Consider the following 17,812-nt stretch of genomic DNA (forward strand, 5'->3'; position numbering starts at 1 on the left):
CCTTCCAGTGTATTAGCAATTAAAATCTTGATGGAAATTATAAACATGCAATTAATTCAGTAACTAAAGATAATACCACCTTTGTTGAATAAGCTTGATGACTCTGAAGGGAGGGGTTTTTTATTATAATGGTAATACTTCTACAACATTTTGTTAAATTGTAAAAGTGAGGGGTTTGTATACCTTTAATCTAATTCCACTTTCCATCAAAATGCAGCTGGACATAATTGTGAAAAAAATTTAAAAATCAGAAGGCATGAGTCACCATTTTCATAATCAAAATACACAAAGAACTGTAATAAATGCACTGTAAGCTATACAATACCATCATAATGATCATCAATGATTAGAGATAGAAAGCATTCTCCTAGCTAGAGCTAATTATACTAAACAAGAGTAGTATTTTTTTCTGCAAAACAACCAAAACCACAAAAACCTGAAAAATAGAAACGTAAAATCAGATTAAAACTGATTGCTTAAATCAGGCTGCCCAACTTTGCTGATTAAATATAAATCAGGAGCCCAGTTCTCAACTATCACTGACAAAACACATATAATCACTTAAAAACAGATTATAAACTCAGTGTTACAGCACCCGGGTATTTCGCCCCCATGATTCCTACTGGAAAAATGTTCCAGGAAGATTTTTTTTTTTTTCTGATGGTTTCAAGCCTTCTTATAATTTTCCACAAACATTTACATTGTCAAGCCAATCTACCCATTCATATCCTAGCACTAACTTACAGTTCTTCCTTCCCACCTCTCCATCCCCTTCCCCACTCACTTGGATTCAGAGAAAGCAATTGTATTTTTATTCACAGAATTATTTTTTTTTTATCATTGTGTGGTTAAACTCCTAACCTAGTGGTCCTTCTCTGAGTCTACTCCAGTTCGGTTTTACCTTTTTTAAATTGTGGAGCACTGAAACCGCACGCAGTATCCCAGACAATGTCTCAGCAGGCTCCTATGCAGCAGGTTGCTCATTTCGGCAAGACCTGACCTGTGCCCAGTACTTTTTCAGTCACTTCATGTTGGCAGTTTAGAGATCCCACCATCACTCAACTCTACCCTCCAGCATTTTCAAATTACATCTTCCCACTTAGAGGAAAAGATATTCTGCTCAAGTACAACCTCACATACTTAAATCTCCAATTTTTACTTTTAAATCTCTCTTTCAAAAATTGTTTCAATTCCCAAGGTCCTTCAACTCTTGTTGCACAATCTTCTTGCATACTAATTAAACCTCTTAAAATTCATCAACAGTTTCATCACCCTAATTTTAAAATTTGCCTAAGCAGATAAGATCTACTTCCCGTCTAGAAAATCAGTTCTCTTATCAAAACCACCAGGTTAGCATGACACAATTTGGAAAGCTCATTTTGCTCTTTAACATTTCTCACTGCTTTCCACTATCCCTTAGAAATTCTTCTGAAGTTTCACCTATAGCTGAAGTTAGACCAACAGACCTCTACATTTGGAACTGGACTCAAAATTTTTCACATTTTAAAAACATGAGCATCGTCTCTGCTATACACAGGTATCTGTTCTCAAATGGTGTCACCTCCTATTCAAAAGATTGCCTTAGAAAGTTGAAGGTAAGCATTAACTTCTCAGTGGTCTTTTCTAGAATCCTGCAATGGAGATCTCTGAATCAACTATTAAAATTTACAATCTGTGGTAATTCTTAATTCCAAATCACCCTCTCAAAATTTCAAATTTTTTTGTATTTTTCTTGGGTTAAAAATAACTGTCCTTATTGAAAGTTGATTACTTATACTTCATCCTGGTGAGCACAAATCACTGAATAAGTATCTGTGCTATTTTCTCCAAGTTTTTTACTACTATTCCTTGGAGTTGACTTTGAAACCGTACATTCCAGTAAATCAATCTCAGATCCTCCTTAGTCTCTTTTTTTCTTGGTACTGAAGGGCTGCAACTACTTCTTATTTTTCTATTTGCATGTTTCTTTTGTCTGTCTTAAAACATACAAAGTCCAAGTCTGTTCAGGTTTTAACAACTTTCAGCCAAGATTCACTCTTTGGTTGATAATGTGACATTCTTTTCTCAGTTCTTCCTGCTGTTTCTTGCAGGCTCTCTGCTTATTCCTAGCAGCCTTTTTGAGATAAGGGTCCATGCAATCAGATCACATCCTTGAGTTTTTTTGACTTTTGAAAGATTTCAATACTGCAAACTTTTTTCATTAAAACAGATTCTCTCCGTATTCAAGTTAGAGCAAGTTTAACCAAATTTTCAAACTATTTACTTCTGAAATCTGAAACTTTACTCCAGATTTACAAATTTTAAAACCTATGTCTGTGTAGGATTTTTTGTTTTGCTGTATATGCATGTAAATTTGCATGATTAAAAAAGGCCTAGCTGTAGAAAACACCTACCATTTATTGTATATACACTGCCAGCACACCCATTGCTTCCGCTTCTCACAGATTTTGAGTTGTCAAACTTGGTAATTCTTATCTTCAGTGCAGCCAAACTGAGTTTCTACTGTAATTCTTGGAATCAAAAGATCTCCCCGCATCCTCCAACTTTGTATTAAAGGTTACACACACCACTACATAAAATCATGAGACTCCAGTAATCTTAATATGCTAGTTCCTTCTTTGGAAGAAATTAAGGTAGATGTATACAACAATTTCACAAAACTAGTATTTTAAACAATATATGGACTGCACACTTCAATACACAACTTGGTTTGAAAACATGAGTGTCTGTTTCTACAGTAATGCCCAAAGGTTATTTAGATCTTCAGTGTGGACAACTTCTTGAGTAAGTGTCTCCAGTCCAGAATATGGATGTTTCTCAAATACACATTACTTTTGAACACACATGAGTTAATCGCATTTTTGCCCATGAGACATTTTTCTCTACCTGATTAGGATTTTTTCTTGTTCCCCTTGAAAAGTATTTCAAATTTATTTTATGATTTCTTTGTGGGAGAAGAAAACACTGCAAAGATGATTATTCAGGGCACAGTATCAGGTACAAAGGAGCCACTGAAGGTGCAATACCAGAGAAATCAGAGTATGAGAGAAAGGATGTGTAGGGGTATTCCACTATAAATTGCCACAATTAAGCAAATACAGCTATCAGTTAAGAATGAAAATTTGAAGACCTTAACTGAAATTTACTTCTGTGAAGACAGCTTCTCCTTTAACCTGGCAGCTTCTCAACTACTGTTTAAACCTAAGTCTTATTCTGCATTCTTCAGCAGTTAGCTGATATTTTTAGAGTCACACTGTTCAAAGTCTGTTCCGGGACACTCAGCATAAATCTGGGTTTAATTTTTAGTGAGCAAGTCAAGCCTCCATTACTTTGGATACACATGGTATCTTAAATTTCTGTTAACAGAAAGATTTTGAATTACATATGACATACTGGATATGGAGGTATAACACCTAACTGCAGAGTCAACACTGCAAAGCCACTTGTGTTTTGCAATGTACTTTCCAGCGCTCCAGACTCCAGTAAGACTGATTAGCTGACATGCGGTGCTGAATTTAAGCTGACTCCGCATGCGAGAACTCCACTCACCAAACCCTTCCAGAGCACGGACCGCACCGATACCTGCTATAATCATCAGCATCTTCTAGTCCTACTGGCCTAGTGAGCTCTGCCATGATGTGCAGAAGGAGCGTTAGTGAGACCATGTTAAACACCCAGAGACCCACAGGTCCTGTAGAGCCGCTCAGTGGCTCCTCCACACTGTCAGTGGCCTGAGTTCTAGGATTAACAGAATTAGCTAGTGATCAAGCACTGAATAACTGGGATTTGTTTTCTGGTAAGAATACATTACTTCCAAATCAGAGTCTGGTTTCCAAATGCTGGCAGATGTCAACAAATTATTAGTGTTGATTTTTTTTTTTTATTTTAGTACTGCAGCCTAAGCACCTCTTAAAATGTTTAGGTTTTTTTAACTATGAAGCCTTTTTTAAAAAATGTAGATATACAGGTAATCCAGCTAGCCAATCTTCACAAAGTATTTCTATCAGAACTCCAGAATAAGGCACTGTACACCAAAACACCAGCGATTAAAAGGCACACAATATAACAATACCCATTTTGCCATACATTTAATCGGTTCAGAACCGAGAGGTTACTGTTCCAGAAAACATTTCCAAAAGACAGATTTATACTCACTAAAATATTGAAATTCATATAGCTACAGAAATGAGTGTCAAGTTTGTAGTATGAATGCCAGTGATCTTGCAATGACCAGTCAAACCAGTTAGATATGAGTTTTAATTCCTGAAATCCAGAAGCATGTCTACAACTAATCTCCTTGCTTAATGACTAGTGGTGAGAGTGTAGGAAAGGGGGATAAAACTAATCTTGACCAAACAGGTGACTTGCACTGTTCAAGGAATGGGACGCTTAGTCTAAACTGGAAGAATAATTTATCTCAAGGGAAAGTGAGAAGAAAATATTCTACTGTGGATTTTAGAATATTCAAAAACTATGACAGAACTGCTATTGTACTGTTCTTAGTCACCACTCCTATGAGCAAAATACGAGACACATTCTTCCTAAAGAGGAAACAAAATGTGTAGTTTGGGTCAAACTAGTTCCAGGTTGTGCAAAACAAGTGGCATATAAGAATCAGTGTTGTTAATCACTCATTTGTATTTGATTCAGAGAATATCCATTGCAAACTGCTACTCCTTGATTAAACACTAGCAGCAGTGAAAGTTAAATCCTTATAAACACCAACACCTGTGTCACCATTTATTGTTAGTGTGCACGCAGCACTAAATAGGAAGATCTAACCAATACAGTATCTTGCATTAAGGTTTCAAAACCCAAGCTTGTAACATTTTATGACCTACTGGGAAGTACATATTGTCTCCAAAGCAGCAATATCTAATATGAAAAGCTAACTAAGAGATCTACTACTATAAAAAATGAAAACTTTCCGTCAAAACCATCTTCCATTGACCCAACACCAACTGGTTAGGTTAATCCCTATTTACAAATTAATCATGCAGAAAATAGACATTGCTTGAGTATAGACACCCACATCTTCCGGGTTTCCCCCATCAAAGAAAGCTGATCTGTTTTCAACAGGGTAATAGTGAATAGTTTGGTAGGATACAGCAGCAGCTAATAAGAAGTGGTAGAGCTACCAAAGGAACAGGGAAGGTGCAGAAGAGAAATGAACAGGACCAGGGCTAAGGCAGTATTACAAGGCCAGAGACAGCAGGCTGAGGGCACTCCCCGCAATGGCCCCACTTGGCCTGGGTGAGTTTCCTTCCCTAAGACAGACTTCCAGTAGCTACAGGCCCTCTTGTGTCTTACTAACAGCAAAGACTTATTCTGAGCAGAGTCATCACCAGACGATCCAAGGGGACTGCATAAGGGAACAGCTCTGGTCCTAAGTCCATATTCACACAACTGGGAGAGCAGGAAAGTGTTCCTGAGAGAGTACGCATTTCAGTTTCAACCATGGGTGAGTGCTTCCATGGATGAGATCCTAGCTTCGGAAAAATAAGAGTTGGAGATACTGACTCACCATTCAAAAGGAGTGCTATTACACACTGTATCATGATACCCTGTGTGGTACCCATGCTGCAGAAGTCTCACACTGTGATCCCTTTCAGTACCCATCAGCTATTTTCAAGCTATTTTCAATTTAATTTCTGATTCAAAAATAGTAATAACACAAGTTAGTGGTGGTGAACTTCAGAGTCAAATCAGAAGGGGAAAAATTAAAACCTAACTGAAGAACAATCTAATCTTGCGAAGTAAATATACACTCAAAATGTAAGAATTAGGTTATTAATTACAAACACCCATCTCCCTTCACTCTAATCTCTAATCCTCTTCATTTTGCAATTGCCCAGACCTTAAAAATGGTGACACAAAGGAAAAGGGGATAATCTCAGGCTGACACGTTGCTGTGGATGTATCCTTTCTAACAATGACTTGTAAATATTATTTTACTTGCCTGAAAATGCCTTAAGCCATTGCTTAGGCACAACAGGTTTACAAGGGAGGCAGCGTTGAAAGAGAGAGAACTCAATGCATTTAAATATTAACATTAAAGCAAAATGATGATCACTAACCCAGTTAACTATCTCAAGTCTTGACCAAAATTCTCCAGTTATGTATCTTTACTACAGGGGCCTTTTTTCATCAATACAATATACTTTTCAAAAAATTCTAGTTGATGTTTAAACCCTACTATGTTAACAACTTTGTTTGAACATATGCTAAGTCCATGGGGAGCTAACTATTGTGTCAAGGGTTGGCAATGCTTTTCTCTACTGAAGATATTGCCAACTGATTTAAACAGGAACTTTCATTTTTCACCATGGAAAAAAAAATTACCTTCTTCAGATGAAGATAATTACTCAACTGATGAAGTCCCATAAAAAAAAAAGTATTTCAAATATTCACTTAAACTGAAACATTGAGGAGCATATACTTTATTTCCAAAAGGTTTTGCATTGTTACAACTATTACTTCCAAGCCTAAGATGAACTGAAATTTCATAATTACTGCATCAGTTATCTTTTATGATGATCTCTAGAGTAGTAGCATAAACCCCATTTTAAAAATAACTAGCTTTCCACTGTGAATTTTAGCAATATAGCAAAGCTCAACAACTTATTATGTGTCAGTCTATACTTGGCAAACACTGACTTTTTCATAAGACTCTGCAATACATTCCCTTGATCTACACTCCTTACATTTTAAGATACATCTTAAGAACCTCCATTCATCCCACCATGGGAAAGAAAACACAGGAACCATGAATTTCAGAAACGAAATTTCAGTATTAGCCACTGTTTTACTATGCACGGATGTTGGCAAGTAACTTCAGTTTGGCCATATGTAACACGCTAATACTTGCTTACATCCAAAGAATAAGAATTAAAGGTCAGGTCGTGATTTAAAATAGATACGTACATATACTTTCAGTTATTTTTTCCATGGGGCAGGGAGGTGCTTTCTTAATAGCTAATACCTTGCTACAATATCATTCAAGTTCAATGGAGAAAATACCTATTTTTCTTTCCTGCAGTTGTTTTAACACCTGAAAGAAGCCAAATTAATTTGTCTTATGACACATATTTATTAAGGACATGTAATATACTATTCTCATTTAAAGTTACAATGTTAAAACATGTAGCTAAAAAGCCTTCGAGTACAATACAACTGGTTCAGATTTAGCCAGTGTCTTTTATTTCACCATATTATATTCCAATGAAAGCTATTTTGGGAAGAGAGAGGGACAAAGCTGGAGCAAAACTGTTTTCGCCATACAATTATGGGAATACTGCTATTATTCGAGCATCAGGAAATAGGAAGCGTCACAAAAATTACTTCCTTACCTACATTTGTTAGAAATAAAGGAAAGATCTTCTTGATCTCTGGTATAAATGCTTATGATGCCAAACTATTTGATGGCTTGAATCCAGGATATTAAAGTAGTTCTGCCCTTTGAAGTCTGAATTTTGCTTTTTTAAATACTGATATCCCTTACAAGTCTAGAGATCAGCAATACTGTCTGTCTTTCCACTGCTCACTCCACTAGCCTTTTATCTATGAGCATAACAACAGATATACATACTTATTACTCAGAACTGGGTTATGCAGTTGTTTTGCATCTTTTTTAATTCTTTTCTCTTACTAATGTTGGCGATGCTTCAGGAGTTGTTTTGGGAAGTAAAAGATATTGGGAACCCTGAACAGCCAAACCGATTACAATGTTTTTGAGATGTCCTTAAAACTAACCTTTGCCTCCCAAATTTGATAAGGAAAAAAGTTTGTATTATAAACTATGTAAGTGAAAGTTAGAAAAAATATGAAGCATAATATTAAAATACCACCAGAGTTAACAGTAAACAAATCAAAGCATTTGATGAAAGCGATATTGAGCTTGAATCATACAGAAGTCATTTACACCCTCCTTGTATACAAAACATCACACATGTATGAAAAAAACCAAACTAAACAGGAAACTCACACTCTTGTATTTATACAAGCTACTTTACATAATAACAGAAACTACTGATTTTATCCAGGCAAGGCAAGAAAAGAAACAACTTGCTTTTTTTTTTCTGTAAAACATAAGTGTTGACAAGCAAGCAATATGTTTAGTTTGACCAGTTCAAGAGATTTTTTTGCCATTATTACTGAAATGTCCTTTGTCACAAACCACGCAGCTTCACTTTCTGTCGGTGTTACATTTATGCTATCAGAGATGTATCAGATAGGTTCCCTCTAAGAAAACCATGTGTTGTTACATTCAGCCAGCCACTTTTTACATTGCCAACTCTAAAACATGAATACAGGCTATAAAAATGTATCTACTAGTAAGGAATAAACATGTTTAAGAAAAGAGGAAAAGAGTAGACTCACACATTGCAGGTTTATCCTACTGTATAAGAAGGTTTCCCTCCTCTTTATTCCTCTTCTAGCACACTGAAATTAGTACATAGCATTCATATTTTCTTATCCGCTCAGTATCAATACTAACCAAATATAAATATTGGCATCGATGGTTTCCTAAGAACTACAAATCCCCAAATTTGCTAAAATAAAAGATCATCAAATTCTTAGTTTCAGTTCTAAACACACAGGGGTTTGCTGCAGAACAAAAAACATTTATGGCATCCTAGAAAGAAGGGAAAGAAAAGATGACGAGGGGAGAAGAAACAGAGCATGCTGCTTTCATTCATGTAGTAGTGATGTCAATGCCTGCAATGGTAGTTGCTCTGACCTGTAGAGGCTCAGAGCTGGAGTGTTTTCACAGAAATCTCCTTTATAAAAAGAACCCCTGGCAAATCACTAACATATCCACAACAAAATAGCTTAGTAGGATAGCCAATTCAAGGAAACTATACCGGAAAAGGCTGAAAGGAGGTGGGGAAGGGGCAGATGTCTTAAGAAGAGAAAAACATCTATCCATCAGAATCATAAGCAGTCTCCAGTATGAGCAAATTCATGCAACAGTCTAAGTCAGACTGCAGAGCCAAAGACAAACAGATCCCCTGCACTGGTGAGAAAAACAACGGGATTATACCTAGAGCCTAAGCTCACATTTTACAGCAGTGGGAAATTGTTTTGAAAAACTGACAAAAAAACTTAATCAAGTCGCTTCCCCAAGACTTGCATACTGATAACAACTATAAATAGCTGGAGTAGCACATTGTTTAACAAGCCACAGCAAGATGGTCCATGTTTGAAAACAGAACATTTCCCCCCCCCCCCCCCCCCCCAGTCCTCCATTATTACTGCAGCAGTCCTCTGGTTCAGCAATCAATTTTCTGCATACTACTATCATAGTATAGACTACAATCATCGTTTTCAGGATCCATACATCATGTACTAAAATGCTGAGAACAAGCAGGGAAACAAAGACAAAATCCTGCCCTGTGGCATGCAACTATATTCCAGATTGTGTAAAAAAACAGCTTTAGGTTTTGGGGGGTTTTTTGGAAACCTTTTTTCATTTGAGAGACTGAAGAAATAGGGTATATTATTACCCTCGCCTGCTAGAAAATGGTGCCTGTATTTCGGTAAAATAAAGCTGTTGACGTGTGCAATTGTGGTCATTATTAGGGCGATCACGTTGTTTTCATTCATTCATTCAGGATTTGCTAGAGGATGTCAGCTTCTGCTGCAGCAGCTGGCTTGACCTGGAGGAGGGGGAACAAATTCCTCGCAGCGCATACAGATTACAGGGTGCATTTCTTGACGGACCATTTATGATTTTATACATTGCACTCATTAAACCAAATCAAGCCGTGTACACTGCTAACGTGGTTCACCATGAGGCAAGCTCAAACAAGTTTAATGATGGAAAAGTCATTCAGTACTAATTTATAGTCTGATTTATTAAGCCTAAAACAGCCCACAGATGAAGACTGAAACCACTTTCTAAAATTAAAATTTCCCCTACAACAAAAAATTCGTACATAATAATGAAATACTTCACAGCTTTGCAGTATTTTTCCTTGCTTGAAGGTAACTGCCCACATTCCTCCCTCTTCAATACACCTGAAGCGTAGACCTTTATACACTGCACCACTACAATGTTTTGCTCCAGGTTCCCATAATTAAATAATTTACAGCATTCATCATCAGCCCTATCGCTATTCATATGCGCTGAATTTGTTTGTTTGTTTTGCCTAGTTTCCCATTAGCATTTTCCAAAGGTTAATTAAGAAGAAAAAAGGAAATGCATGTTTAGTATTTCATACAGTGGGGAAAATATGATCTTTAAAATTTTACACAGGGCTTGAATGAAGTAAAATCACTGAAGTTCAGTTCCATTTTCAAGCATGTAAAAACTTCTGCGTAAATAGATGATCTTTTTGAGAAATAAATTATGAAGTATCTCTGTTCAGATTATAACACAACCAATTTGGTCATCTGCATAAGCACAAATACTGGATAGAGTAAATTAACTCCATGCGTAACTGGCAATGACATTTTGCTCATTTGCAAAATGCTGCCCATATCCTAGGATGGTTCTGATGACAGAGATTTGCTGAAGTTACAAATACTACAGATTGTAAGGTTTTACTACACATTAAAACTGAAGGAGAAGGGATAAGGGAACAGATTCCACTGCTACAAAACACACTGGCAACCAACACAGAGCACAATTTGCCACAGAAATGAAACATAGGAAGACTTAAGGAAGGGACAGAACAAGCGAGGGGTATTGAACCACATAAAACGTTCCCAGAAAGAGATGATGTGTGATACCTGATAGCTACAGCAGGGTAACATAAAAAGTGCATTTAGTCTGATTCATTCAACTGCTAAAGTGATGGGGGAAGAGGGGAGGGAGGGGGGAAATAAGATGGCCACTGCCACTTTAACACATTCAATAATTTAACAGACAACCTGACGCAGGTTAAGTTTGACTTGCTGGGAATCAATTTTACATTTTAAACTTTACAGGCCTATTTTGGCTATGCTGGCTTTTTTTTTTTTTCTTTTTTTTTTTTACAGTCTCAAGGATTCAGTACTAAGTATCACAAGGAGGCAGACTGTGTTATTTGTTTTTAAGCATCTCAGTATGGGAATTTCCTTTCTGTTTTGGAGTCTATGCTTGAAAACATTACATATTTCAACCTAAGATGTTATAAAAATGCAAGCCTTTAAGAAACCGAGCTCTGCAGAAAGGAAGAGCGTTTGAGGCTCGGTTTTAGCATACACTTAAGACACCCCAGATATAAATCTAACCCATTAACAACCCGTACTAAATAATTACACCTGTAGACAGGGAAGCGGGTTAATTTTAGACTCGTCCCTCTATTGCACACCTCCCCTCCCAGAGCCCGTGCGCAGGGAAGGGAGCAGGAGCAGTGTGGCTGGCGCCCCCGGCTGCTCCCCTCCGCAGAGGGGCCGGGCCGGGGGGGGGGGGGCCGCCGGCAGCCCCCTGAGGGTGGCGGGGGGCGGCGAGGCTCGCCCCCGCTCCGCTGGGGAGGCACTTCCTTCCCGGGCCGGCGCTGGCAGGCGGTGCGGGGGGAGGACGGAGGTGTTTTTCCCAGGCTGGATCTCCACCTCGCCCGAGGAGGAGGATGACATTTAACAGCTCGCCCCCCTCCTCGGGGGCAGGCGGCGGGACGAGGTGCTTTCCCACACTCGGCTGCCCTCCCGGCTGGGCACACCCGGGCACGGCACCTGCCCCGCTCCCTCCTGGGGGGTGTTTTAGGGCTAACCCTCACCTCCCTCTCCGCCCGTTCTCTGAGACTCCGGCGAGGCTGCTCCCACCGGGCCGGCAATCCCCCGGGCTCCCACCCCCGCTGGCCCGGGCGCACCCCCCACACTGGGGAGCTGAGGCCGGGGGTGCCCGGAGGCAGGACAGCCCCAGCCCGGCCAGCACTCCCGGGGGGCAGGGAAACGGGACGCCGGCTTTGTGCCGGTGCTTTACCTCTGTAAACCGGGGAGCTGGGGCTCCGTCTTTCAGGTGAGCTGCTCCTCCTGCTGCCGCCGCTGTCCGGCGAGCGCCGCTGCCTGCCCTTCACCCTGCCCGGCTCCGCCGCGCCGCCTCCCGCTGCCAACGGCGGCGTCGCGCTGGGCGGCGGCGGGCTGCCTCCGCCGCGACCCCCGCCGCCGCCCCCCGGCCCAGTATTGCTGCCCACCGAGGCGGAGGGGGACCGGGTCGGGCTGTGCTGGTTGCCCCGTAGGAGCTGGTACGGGACGGTCGCTCGGATGGGCTGGAGCAGCCGGCTGGTCCCCGCCGCGCCTCCCCCGGCGCCGTTACCGGGTGCCCCGGCCGTGCCGCCGCCGGCAGTGGGGGACCCAGCGGCGCCGCGCCTCATCCTCTGCGGCGGGGGCTGGTGGTGGGACGGGGGCGTCTGCGAGGAGCTGGACGAGGAGGACATGGCGGGGATGCGCAGGACCCGGCGGGTCACTCGCTCCGGCGGCTGCGGGGGGCCCGAGCTCGGCCCCCGGCGCCCCGCATGCACCGGCCGCGGGGGGGAGGAGGAAGAGGAGGAGGGGGGGAGGAAGGAGGGAGGGGGCGGGGCAGGACGGGACAAGCGCTTCACGGCCCGAGGGAATCTCCGCGCCGCCTGCCCAGCTGCCCCCGGCGCTTCCTATCGGCGACGGCGGCTGCTCCCACGCCAGGCTCTGGCCATCGCTGCCCGCCCCAGCGTCGTGGGCACCGGGGGCGCTGCCGAGCCCCGCGGCCGCTCACATCGTACAGCGCTGCCGGCTCAAGGCGGTCGGCGGCAGGGTGCGACGAAGGCGCAGGCAGCCAGAGAGGGTAGGATGGGGAGGGGGGGAGGCGCTCGCAGCCGGCTCCTGCTCCTGCCCCCACCAGCGCCCGGGAGCCGCGGCCAGCACCATCCGCTCCCCACGCCGCCCTGCCTCCGAATGGCAACGCGCAGCCCCGACGCCCGGCCGCGACGGGCAGGGACGGCAGCCACGCACGCCTATTGGGCGCCGCCGCCGAGCCAGCTCGGGTTCCATTGCCCAGCGGCGCCGTCGCTCTCTGCTCTCAACCAATGAGAGGGCGGTGCCGCGCCACGGGGGGCGGGGCGGCGGGGCGGGCCCGCCGGCGGGGGAGGCGGACTGAGGGAAGTGGGATGTGGCAGCGGCGGGAGGGGCGGGCAGGCGGCTCGGAGCCCGCGGGGTGCCGCCCGCCGGGGGTGGCCCGGGCCCGTCGGGGCGGCGAAGGCGGGCACGGCTGCACCCGCCGGCACGTGGCCCGGGCGCTGTCGGTCTGTGGCCGCCCTGCGGAGGCGGGGGGGGAGAGGAGCCGTCCCGCGGCCCGGTCTTCGGCATTCGGAGCCGGCGGAGGAGGCCTGGGCGGTCCGGGGCCGCCGTGTTCGTCAAGCTTTTCCCTCAGGGCAACGCGCGATTTCTCTCCGCAAAGCTGCCGCCGCCCGGGCCGCAAGCGGCCGGTAAAGATGGCCTCTTCTGCTGGTTGCCTGCCGCCCGCCGGGCGCGGGCACTGCCCACCGTGGGGCTCCGGGAGACGCCGCGGTGGAATGCCCGAGCCCGCGGGGCCGAGCTGGCAATCGGTGGCGAGGGGGGACAGCAGCCCCCGGGGGACTGGTACCAGGATGTGCTCTTGAGTTTGAAGTTGGCTTTACGAAGAAGCTGAGTTAAGAGAGCAGGTACCCTGAATGAAGCCTTGCACTACCCCTCATCCCAGAAGACTCTCTAACCCACTTCCTGCACTCCCATGTAAGGGAGGCCGAGAAACAGAGCCAAAATTACCTCCAACAAAGTTTATTCACACCCATCGCATGTGACTATCAAGACTTTACAATAAGTTTCCTTTTGCTAAAAGATCAAGGTGTTCTTCAAATTCTAATTAAGTATAGTTTTATTTCATGTAAGTGTATATGGAATTTATATGGATTTTTTTCCTAATGTATGTCCAAAAACGCTTTTCAGAGAACAAGAGGAAAACAGAAAGTTTTACAGTGATACTAAGAAAAGCGCTTATGTTCTAGGAGAAAGAGCTCCCAACTAGATGAATTGATAACATGAGACAATGGGACAAAAAGAAAATAAAAAATTAAGATGAGTAGCTTAATAGCTAAGAAAATAAATGGCTATAAGATCAGAAAGATAAGTTGAGCTGAGCCCATCAAGAGAGCAGTGTTTATGTTGGATCTGATGTGAATAGGATGCTAATGGAGGTGAAAGGAAAGTGCAGTGAGACTTGCTTTGTGGAGGAAGCCAGCTCAGTGTGATCACCTCTCTGTTTGAACATGCAGGCTTTAAGAGAACAAAAAAGACACAGAATATAGATAGGTGCAGAATGGTTGGTGTTTAACAAGCTATATTCTACTATATAAGGTTCTGCCTTCAGGTCAATCAGTAACCAAGCAAAAGTGTCACAGAATTAACTATGTCCCTTGTAGTCTTTTTGGTGATAATGATAAACACTAAATTGTTTTGTAGCACAGTGCAGGTTACTACACTGACTCTGTACTTCTGAAGCTGTCCATACCTATCCTTATCCCCTGGTAGCCCAGGAACCAGTCGATAGTCCCAATGAGAAGCTGTATTCTAGGAAAATGCATCTATTCATGGGCTGTTAACGAGACACTGTTTGCACTAGCACCATGTGATGCAGTCACCGTGGTTATGTTACAGAAGAGGTTGGAATAATACACCTCACATCCACACGAACATGTGCTCGGGCAACAAAGCCACTTGTATAAATTAATTTTAAGAAAAATCAGCAACCATGTATTTTTCCATTAGTCCAGTCTTTTTTTTTTCTGCTAGCATAAGCCAAATTTGTTTGTATAACTGTGGCGTACAGACTTTCCCCCAAGGATTTTGCACCGTGCTTAATCACAGCTTATGAAGTCTATCTGGTTTATTTTTTCTGCTTCACTGCACTGGGATCAAAATGGCTGGAAAGCATTCACCTATAGAAGTAGTCTGCCCAGACTAATATCAGTAGTGTTTTAAACAGTAAGCACATTTTCCTGTATCTGTAACTTTGTCAGATAGCATTGCTGATACAGTAATGTCTTACAGACCAAAAATCATTTGGTGTCAGCTGAGGGAGAAGGTGCATCTTTGACGTTGCAGCTCTTGCCAGTGCTCAGGGTTACATCAGATTAAAATAAAGATGAACTAGTATAACTCTTGAATTTAGCTGTTTAGACACTATTCTACAATCTCTGCAAATACTTCCATCACGTTCTTCCCCATCAAAACAAGTGAGAGATTGGAATAGGAAGAACAGATGCATAAAGACAAGGTAAACGTGTGACACACAGAAAATTCCATAAGCCCTAAAACAAAAACAACCCCCACCAATCCACAGGACGTGGCAGTGTAAAATACCAGTAGCAAGTCTTCCTTTCCAAACAGGTTGAGGACCATGCCGTAACCATACAGTTCGAACCAAACCGACATGTCTCCTGCATACCCTTCAAAGCAAGCAAAGAAGAAAAGATCCACTGGGGCCACTTCCAGTCAAACTGTTAACAGACACATCAACAGCTGTATAGGGGAGACTTTGCTCCCCAAAAGCTATTTCCATCTTTATCCCTTTCTTAACTAGAATTAGCATACATAGGATAACAGCACCATACCGTGTGCCCAGGAAACGGGGATTTTGGAAGAGATGAAGTATTCTTCCTTATTTCAAAGCGGTATGCCAACTGCTGAATTTTTCAGTATGTTTTTGGTCTAGGTTTCAGAGTACTTCCCTCAGGGAATACCATTGCCCTGTAATATTCAGCAGAAGATAGAACAGGGAAAGTGAAGCAAAAACTGAGCTCCTATCAGAATCTTCCTATCTTTCAAAAACCCTTGTTTGCCTTAAATACCTTGAGACAACTTTTCAAAAGCCACATAAGAGGCGTTTCTTGCTTCTCATTTCCATTTTAAGAGACTACCTTGTCAGATGGTGTGTGCTTAAGGGAGTTTACACTGGAGATAACAGTATTTCTGAAATTTAAATCCTTTTGGAGACACGGGCGTCATTAGCACAGTTTCTGGGAGAGGCATCCTGAAAGCCACTACTGAGGACTTAGCTGCACATTGCTGATCATCCAATTTAGGGCCAAACATGTGGTCACTGTTAGATTTCCTTTCTTCATGTCTTTGTTTTCCTGGAGATGAGGAAAAGGCATTAAGTAAAGGAATGTTAGACCTATGGAGTCAAACAGTATTTATACCAGGTCAAATTTATGAATACTTACAAACTGGAAAATCTTGGAATTAAGTTGAGCATCAAATTTCAGCAAAAAGGTATTACAGTGCTGTCCTTTCAGTGAAATACTACTTGTATTTTGTTCAGTGCACAGGATTGTCCCTATGAGTAAGGACTGCATAACGAACAAGCCAGGAAACTACAGAATAAGAACTGTAAGATTTTCCCTTAAGAAAATTGAATACCATTTTGGATAATTGTCTTTTTTTTCCTGTCTGCCAGAAGCCTTTTTGTGATACTGAATCACTCACTTAAACCAGAACCTGCCCATTAACCATTACTTTTATTATAAGAAAATCTTATCTCATCTGGAATCAGACCTGCTGCTACATCCTCTTCTCTTCTTCAGGAAAATAGGCCAACCACTTGGGACTTTTGAATTATGTATTCCTCAGGCATTTGGTTTAACATAAAGGCAAACATTCAACTCACAGCTACAATCACCAACCCTTCTTTCCAGGCTCTTCATTCAGTCTGAAGTTTTTCTTTCTATCCATTGGCACAGGTAATTCCATTCAACACTTTCCTTTAGCTAACAAGTCAGCCGTGCCAGACTGTACCCTGTGTGAAGCTGTTTTTTCCAGCCTGCAACCCTGTCCTATGTTACTATTTTGAATTTAGTCGCCTGACTCAATCACTGTCTCCATCTCCATTCCCCAGTTCATCATCTGGGAAAAAAACTCCAGTTGGCACAGCTGGGACTGAGCCCAAGTCCTTTCACCGGAGCAGCTGAGGGCTTTTACAGGGTTTTTTTCTCTTTATTCCATTTCTAGCCGATCAGTATGAGGACACTTGAGGCCAAATTCGTAGGGCTGCTGAACACCAAAGTGAAGCTGATTGATTGATGCGGTGCATTAAATAATGAAACGGTGTGAAATGCTAAGTATTGTGATAACCTGAGGTGTGAGAAAGTAAAAACTTCTAGCATTTTTTACCTTAATTTTTCTTGTCAGTGTCTTATCTGCAAATATCAGTGATAATAGCTAAATAATGCAACACTTCATTTTGCAAGGACATGATAAAAATAATTTTTCATATTTATAAAATACCCTCATGCTACATCATAAAACGTACTATGTTTTCAGGGTAGCTTAGGTACTCTATGTTAAGTATGCACAGCAACAGTACCTTGAATAGAGAAGATGATAGAAATGGTAAGCAAATAGCAGTAGCAATTTGAATATATTTATATTGTTATATTTATTACTAATCATATGAAATATAATCAATGAAAGGAAAGGCACCATTTCATGTGAGCAGTTACCTTGCTAAGGATATTAGGAAAGCACAAATGTGCTTTAGAGTACTTTGATTTATATGGCATTTTACTTTTTAAATGAGCAGCATCCCCTTAACGAGGTAGATTTGAAGCCATTATGAGCCATTAAAACAGTTATAAGTGTCTGATAGTAGACTCCCTGACATCTTTCCATTAAGATTTCTTGATTTGGTCTATATCTGGGGTTTTTTGTTGTTCTTTTTGAACTGCATGAACTATGAATGCCCTAGCTGTTGGGTTTGTGCTGGTGTTAATAAGCGTACGTTTTGACAATACTGATGGAAAACGCAAATCTGAGAGTTTGGAAACCCCAACCTCCATTTCAGAGAGTCTTGCTCTGCATTTCTTCTTCTGTCTATTTA

The 17,812-nt window shown here is 42.3% G+C and overlaps 1 protein-coding gene across 4 annotated transcripts in view; it reads right to left on the reverse strand.

The window, feature by feature from the left end:
• GLCCI1 (glucocorticoid induced 1) overlaps nucleotides 1-12,886 on the reverse strand; it is a 57,917-nt gene extending 45,031 nt beyond the window's left edge. For 2 of the 4 annotated variants that reach the window (XM_075746118.1, XM_075746117.1), the window contains exon 1: nucleotides 11,909-12,882. In XM_075746118.1, coding sequence (XP_075602233.1) covers nucleotides 11,909-12,362 — 454 coding nt within the window. In that variant the 5' untranslated portion in view covers nucleotides 12,363-12,882. Of the gene's footprint in view, nucleotides 1-11,908 lie in introns of all 4 variants that reach the window. The other 2 variants (XM_075746120.1, XM_075746119.1) reach the window with 1 other exon arrangement.
• Between the last annotated feature and the right edge of the window lie 4,926 nt (nucleotides 12,887-17,812).

Source organism: Balearica regulorum, chromosome 2, assembly GCF_011004875.1.
Source record: "Balearica regulorum gibbericeps isolate bBalReg1 chromosome 2, bBalReg1.pri, whole genome shotgun sequence".
Lineage (NCBI taxonomy): Eukaryota > Metazoa > Chordata > Aves > Gruiformes > Gruidae > Balearica > Balearica regulorum.